The sequence below is a fragment of the Theropithecus gelada genome, chromosome 8 (assembly GCF_003255815.1).
Source record: "Theropithecus gelada isolate Dixy chromosome 8, Tgel_1.0, whole genome shotgun sequence".
In the NCBI taxonomy this organism is placed as follows: domain Eukaryota; kingdom Metazoa; phylum Chordata; class Mammalia; order Primates; family Cercopithecidae; genus Theropithecus; species Theropithecus gelada.
In genome coordinates this window covers 125,971,291-125,985,645 of record NC_037676.1, presented here as the reverse complement: position 1 = coordinate 125,985,645, position 14,355 = coordinate 125,971,291, and the positions used below count along the sequence as shown (strand labels likewise).

At 45.4% G+C, this 14,355-nt stretch overlaps 1 protein-coding gene across 2 annotated transcripts in view; it reads left to right on the top strand.

Moving 5' to 3' along the window:
• ANXA13 (annexin A13) overlaps positions 1-14,355 on the top strand; it is a 58,356-nt gene that overhangs the window by 23,649 nt on the left and 20,352 nt on the right. For both annotated transcript variants that reach the window (XM_025394559.1, XM_025394558.1), the window contains 2 exons: positions 1,606-1,681; positions 12,018-12,112. In XM_025394559.1, the coding sequence (XP_025250344.1) occupies positions 1,606-1,681; positions 12,018-12,112 (171 nt within the window). The remainder of the gene's footprint in view (positions 1-1,605; positions 1,682-12,017; positions 12,113-14,355) is intronic.

Genomic DNA, 14,355 nt, shown 5'->3' with positions numbered 1-14,355 from the left:
ACCAAGGGAAAGACTCCAATTGACTCTAATCCTGCTTGGATTACATCTTCACTCCTGAACCAATCCTGATTGCCAGAGTCACAAAGCATGTGCCCACATTGGTGACCAAGGGCAGGACAAAGGGGCTCGAGCCTCATGACCAACAGCCCCAATGAGGCCACACAATGGGGGAAGGGGAAATAAGGAAAATAAGGATGCCATGCAGAGAAAGGCAACATACCCAGTGAGCTGCGTGTGGTTTACTGTTCACTTCCACTGGGTGCCAAAGGAAATGAAAGCGGGGAGAACTGAACCGTGGTGGTACTGCCAGTAGCACTTAAACCAGCCTTCACTGAAGGATGGAAAATATATGGACATGCCAGCTGTGGTGGCTCACGCCTGTAATCCCAGCACTTTGGGAGGCCAAGGCAGGCAGATTGCCTGAGCTCAGGAGTTCGAGACCAGCCTAGGATACATGGCAAAACCCCGTCTCTACTAAAAATACCAAAAATTAGCCAGGTGTGGTGGTGTGCACCTATAATCCCAGCTACTGGGGAGGCTAAGGCATGAGAATCACTTGAACCCAGGAGGTGGAGGTTGCAGTGAGCTGAGATCGCACCACTTTACTCCAGGCTGGGCGACACAGTGAGACTCTGTCTCAAAAAAAAAAGAAAGAAAAAAAAAGAAAATATATGGACACATATCACTTAGGAGAAGCTCCGTGAGAAAAGGCAAAGACAGGAAGCTCAATGTGTTCCTAGCTACCAGCTGCATAACTACAATGAACCTCACAGGTTAATTGCAGTTTTTAATAGTTATGTGTTTATATTTGTGGTTACCTTCCATTTATGCAAGCAATACTGGGTTTCCATTTTTGTGCTAACATAGATTTCCTTTTTAAGATAACTTTAGTAAAAACAAATGTCAATTGAAAGGAAAATAAGCAAATAATAATTATAAGCAAATAGTAATTTGCTTATTATTTAGACATAGGTAACTGTGGATGCAATACTGCATGTGTTGTGCCAATGACTGAAGTATGGGAAACAGCTCAGTACAATATATAAACAGGACTTTACCTTTCCAAGGAGCACTAAAACCAGAACTGTGCTTTTACTGGTTCCTATAAGTGTCTCCAACAAACCAAATACGTGTCTCTCATTGTATGGATGGCAAAGATCCAAGTCACCAAATGAACCTGTAATAAGGTCCTAGAACCCTCAGCTTCTGACCTATTCCTCAGACATAACTGTGTCTCCTGGCAAAGGGGGAGAACCAGCACTCCAGTACACTGGCCCAGAGTATTATTCTTTGTTTCAGAGGCAGACACACAAAGGTGGGGTTGATATGAAAATCGCTCATTGCAGAGCTGGCCAGGATGATTGTCCTTGAGGACAGAGGGACCCATTCTCCTGGTCATCCAAGGCCAGCTGGCCCCAAGGAGTGCCAGCCACCTCTCTGGGGCCAGAGTCTCCCCAGCCGATGTCCGCATGTACCAGTGTGTGAAGTGACAGCTGGTCCCTGGTTAGGATGACTGTTTGGTCCTCCAGTTTGCTACTGATTTTAGCCAGAGATCATTAAGGAATGTCTATATTGTCATCTCACCTTTTCAATTATTCTCTCCAGGCTAAAGCGAGCAGTCCTCAGGGTTTTGATGTGGATCGAGATGCCAAAAAGCTGAACAAAGCCTGCAAAGGAATGGGTATGAGAGACATTTTGTTGCTAATTTACTTCTGAAGTTGATTAAACTTGGTCTCATGTCCAACTTTCCCATGATGTTAGGAAGCTGACATCTCACTATCTTGTGTATTCCAAGCTAACGCAAGTCAATCACTTCCACTGACCTCTTTATTAAAGTTCGCAAAATTATAGTAGGATCCTATGACTTTTCAGGATTCTATATAACAGCTAGGAGTTGGATATTGTGACATTTAATTTGACCTTGAGGTGAGAGAAACTTCATGAGAAGCGCAGTTCATGCAATCGTGGTGTATTAGTCTGTTCTCATGCTGCTAATAAAGACTTACCTGAGATGGGGTAATTTATAAAGAAAAAGAGTTTAACGGACTCCCAGTTCCACATGGCTGAGAAGGCCTCACAAGCATGGCAGAAAACGAAGGAAGAGCGAGGGACTTCTTACATGGCAGCAGGAAAGAGAGGATTAGACCCAAGTGGAAAGAGTTTCCCCTTATAAAACCATCTGATCTCGTGAGACTTACTACTGTGAGAACAGCATGAGGGAAACCGCCCCCATGATTCAATTGTCTCCCACCAGGTCCCTCTCACAACATGTGGGAATTATAGGAGCTATGATTCAAGATGAGATTTGGGTGAGGACACAGCCAAACCATATCACCTGGTATGATCTAAACCCCTCTGATCCTTTCCCTAGGAGATGGTGGGGAATTGAGTCTGATGAGAGCTGGATAAGGGACCTGGAAGCAACAAGTAAAAGTAGATCGGTTGGGTGCGGTGGCTCACACCTGTAATCCCAGTACTTTGGGAGGCCGAGGTGGGCAGATCATGAGGTCAGGAGATCAAGACCATCCTGACCAACATGGTGAAACCCCATCTCTACTAAAAATACAAAAATTAGCTGGGGGTGGTGGCAGGTGCCGGTAATCCCCAGCTACTCGGGAGGCTGAGGCAGGAGAATCACTTGAACCAGGGAGTCGGAGGTTGCAGTGAGCCGAGATTGCGCCACTGCACTCCAGCCTGGGAGACAGAGAGAGACTCCACCTCAAAAAAAAAAAAAAAAGAAAAAGAAAAAGAAAAAAGAACTAGATCAAGTAACTGGCCAAGATCAACCATCAAGGGTTGAAAATGGAGAAGCTGTTTACATCCTAAGGGTCAGAGTTGGGGACTCCACAAGAAGTCAAAACTAAGGTAGACCAGGGACCTGAGTGGGATGAGGGGGAGAGCATCTAGGTCTAGGGCCATGAAGAGAGGCCCTGAGATCCAAGAAAGCCACTCATGACACAAGGTCTAGTCCCAGAAGCCTGGAAGAGGGTGAGATCCAAAGCACAGATGGAAGGATTTCCCTTAAACAGGACAAGAAGGGAAGGCGCTGAGACTGACAGCTGGAGTAGATGCCTTCATAGGTGTTGTCAGGGCAGAAATTGAAGGCACCCATGCCTGGTAACCTGACATTGCTCAGTGAGGGGGAGGTGAGTTTGTCTGCTGAAGAGAAGGGTTTGACAATGGAATATGGCACTTGAGTGGTGGCTTGGAATAGCCCTTGAGTAGTAGAGAAGGGGGAGACAACCAAGAGAAGACTGCTGATATGCACTGAGGGCCCCACTGAGTAGGGAGATCATGGTTTCTCATGGCTCCAGCCCACACGGTTGTGTGATTTTTCCCTGTATCCTTGAAGGTAGGACTGGAGAAATTGATTGACCCCAGGTTTGCTGATCAGGAGTTCCAGAACAACAAGCAAGTGAAATCATTGAAGGGGACAGAGGGGTCAAGGGGTAAAGTGAATTAATTTCCCAGATTTTCTTTTTTACATTTATTGAGAAACTGTTAAACTTTCAGGCATTGGGCTAATCACTTTATATACAAAATCTCATCAAATTCTTACAAAAATCCATTCTCCAGCTGAGGAAACTGAGGACCTGACATTTTAAGTAAGACAGACAAAGTCACCAAGCCATTAAGTGGGGAACACGGAGATTGAACCTGTTCTTGTCACTCACTCCAAATGTCACCAATTTAGAGACATCTTAGCTAGGGCACCTCAGCTACATGGCTGCAGTCCTGGAGGGGGTGGGGACAGACTGAGAAGACATTGCTCAGTGTCATTAACAACAGGTAGGAACCATCTCAGTCCACAGAATGTTTTATTAAATTAATTTTTTGCTTATTGAGATATAATTTGAATACCATAAAATGCACCCTTTTGCAGCATGCAATTCAGAGTTTTAGTATATTCACAGGATTTTGTGACCATCCCCACTAATTCCAGAACATTTCACCCCTGAGAAAGAAACCTCACACCTATTAGCAGCCCCTCCCTCTCTTCAGCTCCGGGCAATCACTAATCGGTTTCCTGTCTCCACTGATTTGCCTATTCTAGACATTTCACATAAATAGAATCATACATTATGTGGCTTCTTTTACTTGGCATAATGTTTTACAAAAACAAGTGATAGATTTTTTACATAGAAGTAGATTAGTAGAGATTTACTTTCCTAGAATGGGTGTCATGGTAGAATAAATATGGGCACAAATTTATTGTATGGCTCCAGAGGAATAAAACTTGGATCTATGGTAGAAGTTCCAAGGAGACATATTTTGCTTTAATATAAGAAACTTGGCTGGGCGCAGTGGCTCACACCTGTAATTACACACCTGTAATCTCAGTACTTTGGGAGGCCAAGGTAGGCGGATCACCTGAGATCAGGAGTTTGAGACCAGCCTGGCCAACATGGTGAAACCCTGTCTCTACTAAAAGTATAAAAATTGGCAAGGTATGGTGGTGCACACCTGTAGTCCCAGCTACTTGGGAGGCTGAAGCAGGAGAATCGCTTGAACCTGGGAGGGGGAGATTGCAATGAGCTGAGATGGCACCACTGTACTCTAGCCTGGGTGACAAGGTGAGACACAATCTCAAATATACACACACACACACACACACACACATATATATGTATATACACACACACATACATATATGAAACTTATCTAGCCATAGAATAGTTGCCTTGCCCGAGAAATGTTGAGAAGTCTGCAGGAGTTGGGATTGGGAAGATCTGGTAGGAAAGTAGTACAAGGGATGGCTACTTATTAAAACCCTACATATTATGTCTAGTGTTCCATTATTGGAACACTAAGCATATGGGAGTTATTTATATCCTACTGCTCAAGGTCATTGCCGAGGTCTGATTGCAAAAATTCAAAAAACTGCAACCTCAGGCATAAATAGGTTAAGAATTCTTGAATAAATCAGAGCTAGAGAATGGGGGGAGGAAGAGAAAGAAGGAGGGAGAAAAAGAAAGAAGATAGGGAGAGAGGAGAGAGAGAGAAGAGAGAGGGAGGGAGAGAGTGAAGGAGAGAAAGAAGAGAAGGAGGAAGAGAGAGAAAGAAGAAAGAAGAGAGAGGAAGAGAGGAAGGGAGGGAGAGTGAATGTGCAACCTGTGTTCTCATCTACAAAATGAGGCTAACAATGTCTCCTCACATGGAGACGGATAAAGGAGGCATTGCAGAGCCCAGCACCTCATTGGCCCTCATTGTATGTGGATAGCCTCCTTTGGAACAATATGCTGGGATCCAAAATCTGCACAAAGCCAGTAAGATCAGTATGAGCGTTGAGTAGTCACGTCCTTGTTCTCCATCACCGAGGGTGAACTGGGTTGAATGGGGGCTCCCCAAAAATATATGCCCCCAGAACCTGTAAACATGACTGTTTGGAAAAAGGGTCTTTGCAGATAGAATTAAGTTAAGGATCCTGAGATGAGATTATCCTGAATTACCTGGGTGAGCTCTAAATCTAATGACAAGTGTCCTTAGGAGAGACAGAGGAGGAGACACACAGAGAAGGCCATGGGCAGATGGAGACAGAGACTAGAGAGATACGGCCACAAACCCGAGAATGCTAAGGGTTCCTGGCAGAAGCCAGGAGGGGCAAAATCAGACTCTGCCCCAGGGCTGCTGGAGGGACTGTGGGCCTGCCGATGCCAGAATTTCAGACCTCCCCCCTCCAGAGCTGTGCGGGAATAGGCTGCTGTTGTTTTAAGCCACCAAGTTTGTGGTCATTGAATCAGCAGCCTCCCCTCTGGACACTGAGACAGTGGACAAGTGGGAAGCAGTGACTTGCTCAGGCAGGCAGGACTGTGCCCATTCATTACTTCGTCTGTCTTCCCTGCACTCCCATTTCCAAAGGAGAAATGAGGGACCGTGCGGCCCAGCAGAGCTAGCAGAAGAGGGTGACCCTCCAGCACCAGAGTGGGGGCTGCAGCCTCCTGGGCCCAGCGAGGCAGGCTGGGCTGGCACTGGAGCCCAAGGGAAAGCTGAGCCTCCACCACAGCCCTGATCACTGTTCTGCCACACGGGCCCGGGGCCTTCCCACCCTGTCTGGAGCCCCCTTCCTGCTGAAATGTGACTCGGTATCTTCCCAGAAAATTTCTGGGAAAAGCAAAACCAAGGAGGCCCGGAGGCACTTCCTGAGGCTGATTATTGCCCCGGCTTTGACCTCTGCTGTGAAATTACAGTGTCCAGTGTGTGGCTCCTTCTTTTCTCATTTTTAAAAAAGCCTTTCCCAGAACCACTGGGGACTGGCCCTGGTGCCTCAAACCATTGTAAGTATTTACAGGAAATCATTCAGCAGCACTGCTTATATGATACACATATTGTGAAATGTAAAGTGAGGTCATTGCTCAGTGACTGGGTAGTAGAAACACCCCCCGGATCAACCTGAGACCGGACTCAAAGGACTCGGGGGAAATCCAGTGTTGTTTTCATGGCCTTCCCCGACCTCCAGGTTGTTGCTGGGCCATCTCAGGACTGTTTTGCAATCTGGTTTCTCGCCTTTTTTTTTTTTTTTAACTTTAAAATTTCATAGACTTTTATTAGTTTTTTTAATTATTATTATACTTTAAGTTCTGGGATACATGTGCAGAACGTTTAGGTTTGTTATGTTAGTATACATGTGCCATAGTGGTTTGCTGCACCCATCAACCCGTCATCTATATTAGGTATTTCTCCTAATGCTCTCCCTCCCCTAGACCCCGACCCCCTGACAGGCCCTGGTGTATGATGTTCCCCTCCTGGTGTCCATGTGTTCTCATTGTTCAACTCCCACTTATGAGTGAGAACATGCAGTGTTTGATTTTCTGTTCATGTGTTAGTTTTCTGAGAATGATGGCTTCCAGCTTCATCTATGTCCCTGCAAAGGACATGAACTCATTCTTTTTTATGGCTGCATAGTATTTCATGGTGTATATGTGCCACATTTTCTTTATCCAGTCTATCATTGATGGGCATTTGGGTTGGTCTGTCTTTTTTTTTAAACCTTTCCCAGAAAGAACAGCTAAAAAACACTATTATTATTATTATTATTATTATTATTATTTTCCGAGACAGAGTCTCGCTCTGTCGCCTAGGCTGGAGTGTGGCACAGTCTCGGCTCACTGCAAGTTCTACCTCCCAGGTTCACACCATTCTTCTGTCTCAGCCTCCCAAGTAGCTGGGACTACAGGTGTGGGCCACCAAGCCTGGCTAATTTTTTGTATTTTTAGTAGAGACAGGGTTTCACTGTGTTAGCCAGGATGGTCTCGATCTCCTGACCTCGTGATCCACCCGCCTCGGCCTCCCAAAGTGCTGGGATTACAGGCGTGAGCCCCTGCGCCCGGCACTATTATTTTTAATATTAATTTCATTTTCCTGATTATCCAGATGTGGGCTGCATGTGGCATCAGAGTATGGAGGATTTCTATTGGTCCTCACTATGCAGACCCATCTGAGTATCACATACAACTTACACCACTTCAGAGACAAGGTTCTGTCGTGATGACATGCAAACTTCCTCATTCATCCATTCATTCATTCATTCGCATGTGCACACGTTTAAGCATCCGTTCATTCAGCAAGTCATCTGATAAATACTGACAGCCTTCTGTGGGAATACCGTGGTGAACAAAACACTCTGCTCCCGTGGAACTTGCAGTGTGTCCTGGCAGAGACAGGAAGAGCAGGCAGCATGAGAGACACAGAGGGCGAGATGCCTCATCTGTCCAGGAGTGTGCAGGGAGCTGAGACCTGAAGGCGAAGTGGGAGCAGAGGTGAGGATCGGCATGTTCCCGATGGGGGAAAGAGCCCATGCAAAGACCCAGAGGCGAGAAAGGAAGTGTTGTTTGTTCCAGGAGCTGCAAATCATCTACGAGGTGGGTGGAAAGTAGCCTGGGGGAGGACAGGTAGGAGGACGAGACTTTGAGCGGCCAAAAGGCCCCCATAGGCCCCACTGCAGAGTTGAAGCCTCATTCTGCATTTGAGAGGCCTATACTGAAGGGTTTGAAGCAGAGGGGTGAGCAGGCCAATGTACACTTCAGAACGGTTGTTCTAGGGGCAGTGAATGCCAACTGGAAAAAGTGAGAGCAACAGAGGAACCTGCATGTGGGCGGTATCCGTAGTTGTGCTGAGCGATGGGGTGGAGATGAGGATGGAGAGAAACGGGTGCATCTGAGAGGCACTAAGGAGGTGGAATGGAGAGACCTTAGTCTGATTGAATGTGGGGTGAGGGAAAAGGGAGAGCCAGACATGAGCCCCAGCTTCCTGGCAGGCCCAGTACAGTGACTGGGCCTCCTGTGGCCAGAAAGGCTCCTTCTGGGCTTGGCACCTGCCAGGATCCAGGCCTGAGAGGCCGAGGCCCTCGTCTGGGACAGGGGTGGCCTGAATAGAAAGAAAGGGGTAGGTTCGAGAGATATTTACAAGAAAAAGAAATCCCTTTTGAAGTGAGATTTCTGACACTCAAAGGTTTTTTTTTAAAAAAAAAAAAAAAAAAAAAAAGATAATGTCATAGAATGAGCAATTGGATACCCATGATGGAGGCGAAGCTCTGAAGCTCTGGGAGGAAGTGAAGGAGGACAACGTGAATCCCAGTGTTGAAACCAAGCCAGCACCAGGCAGGTAACTCACTCCTGCTATTTTTGCAAGTGAGCTCCTCCTAGAATTCTGTTTCTCCAATAGGAATGAAACAGCTAAATGTTCCCCGAGCTGTGGAGGTGAAAATACTCTTTGAGGTTAAGTGAATGATCCAAGGACCCAAAGGTTTGGAACACAGTTGTCACATCAGACCCCTGCTCAGGCCTGTCTTTCTAAGTCCCCTCTCTGTCTTTCCAAAGTGGACTCTGAGGGCTGGTGCTGGCGCGGAGGGAGGATTAAACAGCTCACATTATTTTTTGCCAGGGCTCCCTTTTGTTCTCTTCCCCATCTCCAGCTAGGTTCCCTCCATTCATTTCCCATCCTCATGGCCTAGATTTTTCCTACTCTCAAGCCTTCCATCAAAATGCATCAAAATGCATTTGCACGATCTTGTTCCTTCAGGATCCTGATGGCTCAGCTGGGTGGCAGCCATCATCTAGGTCCACCCACCAACCAGAGCAAGACAGCAGTGAGTGGCACCATAACAGCACACACTGCCATTTAGTGGCCACTCCCTAGAGCCCAGGTGTTGGGCTCAGAATGTCAGTACTGCAGTCTTAGATAATCACTGCAATGATCCTGGAAATATACATGTAAATAGCGTGCTGTGCCAAAACAGAGGAAGCAGAAACTTAACAAGTGTGGCTGAGATTAGGTGAGTAAGCCTTGGGCTGCTGTGTGCAGAGATGGGTCTAGAAGAGAAGCATGACACCCAACTGCAGGAAGTCTCAACGCCACCGTAAGGGATTCTGATGTCATTATAGGAGTCAAGAGGAATCATTAAAGGTATTTAAAGCATGGTGTGAAATGAATACATGCGAGCTTCCCAGGGTGGACTGCAGAGATCAGAGCCTGGTGTCGGGGTGGGGGCTAAAAACACTTAGGGCCTATTAGGCAGTGACAGTAGGAATGAAGAAAAGGAACAGGTGAAAGAGTTGTCTCATAGGTGAGACAGGCAGGACTTGGTAATATTTGAGAGTAAAAAAGACAGGTGGGCCCTCAAAGGTGACTTTGGATTTTCTCTAATCCAGGTGATGCCATGTGCTGAGACAAAGGAACAGGATGGGGAATGGATTTAAGGATAGACAAAATGAGTTCAGTTTAAGCTACAGCGGAAGTTGAAATGCCTTGGGAGATCTGTACGAAGCTGGCTACAGGCAGCTGGAAATAAGATCTGAACTCAGAGGAGAGATTAGGGCTAGAGGCGCTGATCTTGGAGTCATCAGTAAAAGGGCGAGAGTCGCCTGGGAAAGGAGTGACTCCATTAGAGAGGAGAACTGAAAACCGAGTTTAAAAAGCCAGCAGAAGAATAAAAGTCAATCAAGAACGCTGAGAGGAAGGTGATGGAGAGGAGAAAGGAAGGACTGGGAAAGGAGGTACAAAGTCATCTAGGAAGGTGTTTTACTCAAAGAATTGTCAACCGCAGGCCAGGTGCGGCAACTCATGCCTGTGATCCTAGCACTTTGAGAGGCTGAGGCAGGTGGATCACCAGAGGCCAGGAGTTTGAGACCAGCCTGATCAACTTGGTGAAACCCCGTCTCTACTAATAATACAAAAATTAGTCGGGCGTGGTGGTGGGTGCCTATAATCCCAGTTACACAGGAGGCTGAGGCAAGAGAATTATTTGAACCCAGGAGGTGCAGGTTGCAGTGATCATGCCACTGCGCTCTAGTCTGGGTGACATAGCCAGACCCTGTCTCAAAAAAAAAAAAAAAAAAAAGAACTCCCAACTGCAGAATTCAAATGCTGCAGAACAGTCAGGTACACGCAGGAACCGAGAAGAGGCACTGTGTTGTGCATCAGCTTCCTCATCTGTAAGAGCTTGGACTAGGTAGTCTCTGACGTTTCCTCCAGCTCCCATAATTGCTGACGGCTGTGCCTTGATCCCAGTGAGCTTGATCCCTGGGGTGAGCAATTCATGGAGTCTGGTCCCTGTGCACACCCTGCATGGATGTGAGGCAGTGCCAGGCGCGTGGTCATTTACATCCCCTGGTGTCCCGGGTTTCCCACGTGCACTCTCAGGACCACCACAGACTGGACCCACACTTGGATTCTCGCGTTTCATTCTATTGTATATTCTATTTCTATTCTATTGTATACTATTACCCCCATCTTACAGGTGGGAAAACTGAGACTTAGCAAGACAAATCACTTGCCCAATGTCATGCAGTCAGTACAGGGTGGAGCCATGATTTGAATCCAGCCTGAATAAATCTAATGTGGGGCTTGGTGATAAAACAGTCTTTCTCATTCCCACAGTGGAAATACCTGGGTCATCTTTCTGATCCTGGTTTCTGGTTCAAACATGGATATTCCCCCCTTCTTTCTTATTCACTATAGTTTTCAGTACTGATCAAATTGCTGCCATAAGCTTATATTACTTTGAGCATCAGGGGGAAAAAAGCTTTTTAAAAAAAGCATAATTTAAAGGTAATAGGAGTTAAAAGGGGCAACCTCCCTTCATAGTTTCAATCAAGACTTCTCTCCTGAGATTAACAACTGTACGGGTGGGGTTAATATTGTAACAGTTTGAGCCTATATCTTAATCTTGTTCATGCAATTGTAAGCACCCAGAGGCCAAGGAACAGGCCGTCTTTTTCCTCGTTGTTTTTAAACACATTTTTATTGAGATATAATTCATGCACCATATGATTCACCCATTTAAAGTGTTTAATTCAATAGTTTTTATTATACTCACAGATACATGCAACTGCCACCGTAGTCGATTTTAGAACATTTTCATCACTTCAAAAAGTAGCCCTGGACTCCAGCTACCATCCCCCTAGGCAGCCCACCCACCCCAGCCACTAGTATACTTCCAGCCTCTGTATATTCTACTATTCCGGACTTTCATATGAATGGAATTATATAACATGTGATCTGCTATGACTGACTTCTTTCACTTAGCATAACGTTCTCAAGGTTCATCCGTGTTGTAACATCTACCCGTAATTTATTCCTTTTTCTGACCAAATAGCATTCCGTTGTGTGGATACTCCACATTTTCTTTATTCATATTCAGGTGATGAACACTGGGGCTGTTCCGTGTTTGAGCTATTATGAGTAATGCTGCTATGAACATTCACATACAAGCGTTGGGTGGATAAATGTTTTCATTTCCCTAGGAATAAAATCAAGGAACTGGCCATACTCGTTCCTCTTTCCACCACAATGCCTAGCACTGTGTGCCATGCACTGTGAGGCCTCAATGGCTATTTGACTAAGTGAGTGAAAAGAATACAGTTTTCAGCACAAGGCATCAAAGCTAAGGGTCCATTGGGTTCATAGATGCCTCTGCCCACCTTTAAACTCTGAGTCCTGGCTTCCTCACCCTGGACTAAAATAAACTTCCATCTTGTTTCTTGTTCACTGTGGCTTTGTTTGTTTCTCCTGCATTTTAGGAACCAATGAAGCAGCCATCATTGAAATCTTATCGGGCAGGACATCAGATGAGAGGCAACAAATCAAGCAAAAGTACAAGACAACGTACGGCAAGGTGATTCCAGGGGTAGTCAGCAAGCGCGCACCCAGCCGTGGCCTCAGCCGTGTCGGCTTCCTCATGTCCCCATGGCCATGCAGATTATCTTTATAGCTTTACTGAGTCAGCCCAGGAGGAAAACTGAAATCACCACTTAAAAGCATTAATGGAGTTCAGAAAAACTGAAATTGCTTTGTTAGCTCAATAGCCTGTAAAATCAGTACTCTTAAACTCATTATTTCTTAAATTGACTTCACTTTTCTGTTAAGAGCCTAGTGTTTTTTTCACTTAATCTGAACTAACTGTACATATGTAGATAGATCAGTAATTTGAAAATCAGTTTCCACAAGTGAGTCTTTATACAGGAATTTTTCATAAGTGATTGTTACAGAAAACTACAAAAAAAAAAAAAACCCTCCATTTCATTAAGCTATCAACACCTTTTTTCTTTACATTTTCTCTTTTCTTTCATTCTTTTTATTGTTGAAAATAATGTTATATAGAGAAGTCTTCAAGTATGCATTAGGCTTTCTTATTTCTTTATTAATATATAATGAACACAACCTTTTCTTAATGTCATTAGAATTATCATTATGCAAAATGAATATCAATTATTATGCTGTATTCTCATTTGTATTTATCAGACTTTTACCATTTCAATCACTGTATGTATAAATAGATACATAGAAAGATGAAGATGGGTTTTCCTATTTATTTGATATTGAGCAGGTAACAATTGCTTCAGGCCTTGGTCTTTTCATGGATAGAAAGAAGATGACAACTTAGCTCCCTTCTCAGGTTTCTGGGAGAACCAGTCAGGATAAGGCCAGTATGTACCAATACAGGAAAGCTATGATAACTATGATTGTTTCCATTTTACAACAACACACATCTAAAAAAAAAAAGAGAGAGAGAACCAGGACCCACATCCAAGTCTCACATCCAAGTCTTCTGACTTCAAAAACAGTATCCATTCCTGGAGGACCCAGTGCCATAAGTAGAGCTATTTGCTCATACACTAGATGGCCCAAATGGCTGTGCTTTTGTGCTTTTTCTGCTTCTCTCCTTACTCTTAGGCTCATCAATGTAATTTTTGATGAAAATAAGTGCATCTTCAGTTCAATTGCATTTAATTGAATGCATGAAGCTGGTTTTGTTTTGTTTTGTTTTGTTTTGTTTTTTTGAGATGGCGTCTCACTCTGTTGCCCAGGCTGGAGTGTAGTGGCGTAATCTTGGTTCACTGCAACCTCTGCCTCCCAGGTTCAAGCGATTCTCCTGCTTCAGCCTCCTGAGTAGCTGGGATTACAGGCACGTGCCACCACACCTGGCTAAGTTTTGTGTTTTTAGTAAAATTTTTCTGTTTTAATTTTGGTTACGCTAGTCTCAAATTCCTGAGACCTCGTGATCTGCCCACATCAGCCTCCCAAAGTGCTAGGATTACAGGCATGAGCCACCGTGCCCGGTCTGAAGGTGAATTTTTATCCCTGTCAACATCCCTAATTCCAGTACCCTCCCAAGACACATTCACCCTACCAATATGAAAAGTCAGGCCAGGCAAGGTGGCTCACACCTGTAATCCCAACACTTTGGGAGGCCAAGGCAGGAGGATCGCTTGAGCCCAGGAGTTTGAGACGAGTTGAGACCTTCATCTCTACCAAAAGTAAAAAATTAGCTGGGTATGGTGGTACGTGCCTGTAGTCCCTGCTACTCAGGAGGCTGAGGCTGGAGGGTTACGTAAGCCCAAGAAGTTGAGGCCTCAGTGAGCTGTGATTGCACCACTGCACTCCAGCCTGGGTGATAGAGTGAGACCCTGTGGAAAGGAAAGAAAGAAAAGAAAAGAAAAGAAGAGAAAGGGAGGAGGGGAGGAAGGGAAAGAAGGGAAGGAAGGAAAGAAAAAGAAAGAACAGGCCGGGCGCGGTGGCTCAAGCCTGTAATCCCAGCACTTTGGGAGGCCGAGACGGGCGGATCACGAGGTCAGGAGATCGAGACCATCCTGGCTAACACGGTGAAACCCCGTCTCTATTAAGAAATACAAAAAACTAGCCGGGCGAGGTGGCGGGCGCCTGTAGTCCCAGCTACTCGGGAGGCTGAGGCCGGAGAATGGCGTGAACCCGGGAGGCGGAGCTTGCAGTGAGCTGAGATCCGGCCACTGCACTCCAGCCTGGGTGACAGAGTGAGACTCCGTCTCAAAAAAAAAAAAAAAAGAAAGAAGAAAAAGAAAGAACAAAAGAAAGAGAGAGAGAGAGAAAGAGAGAGAGAGA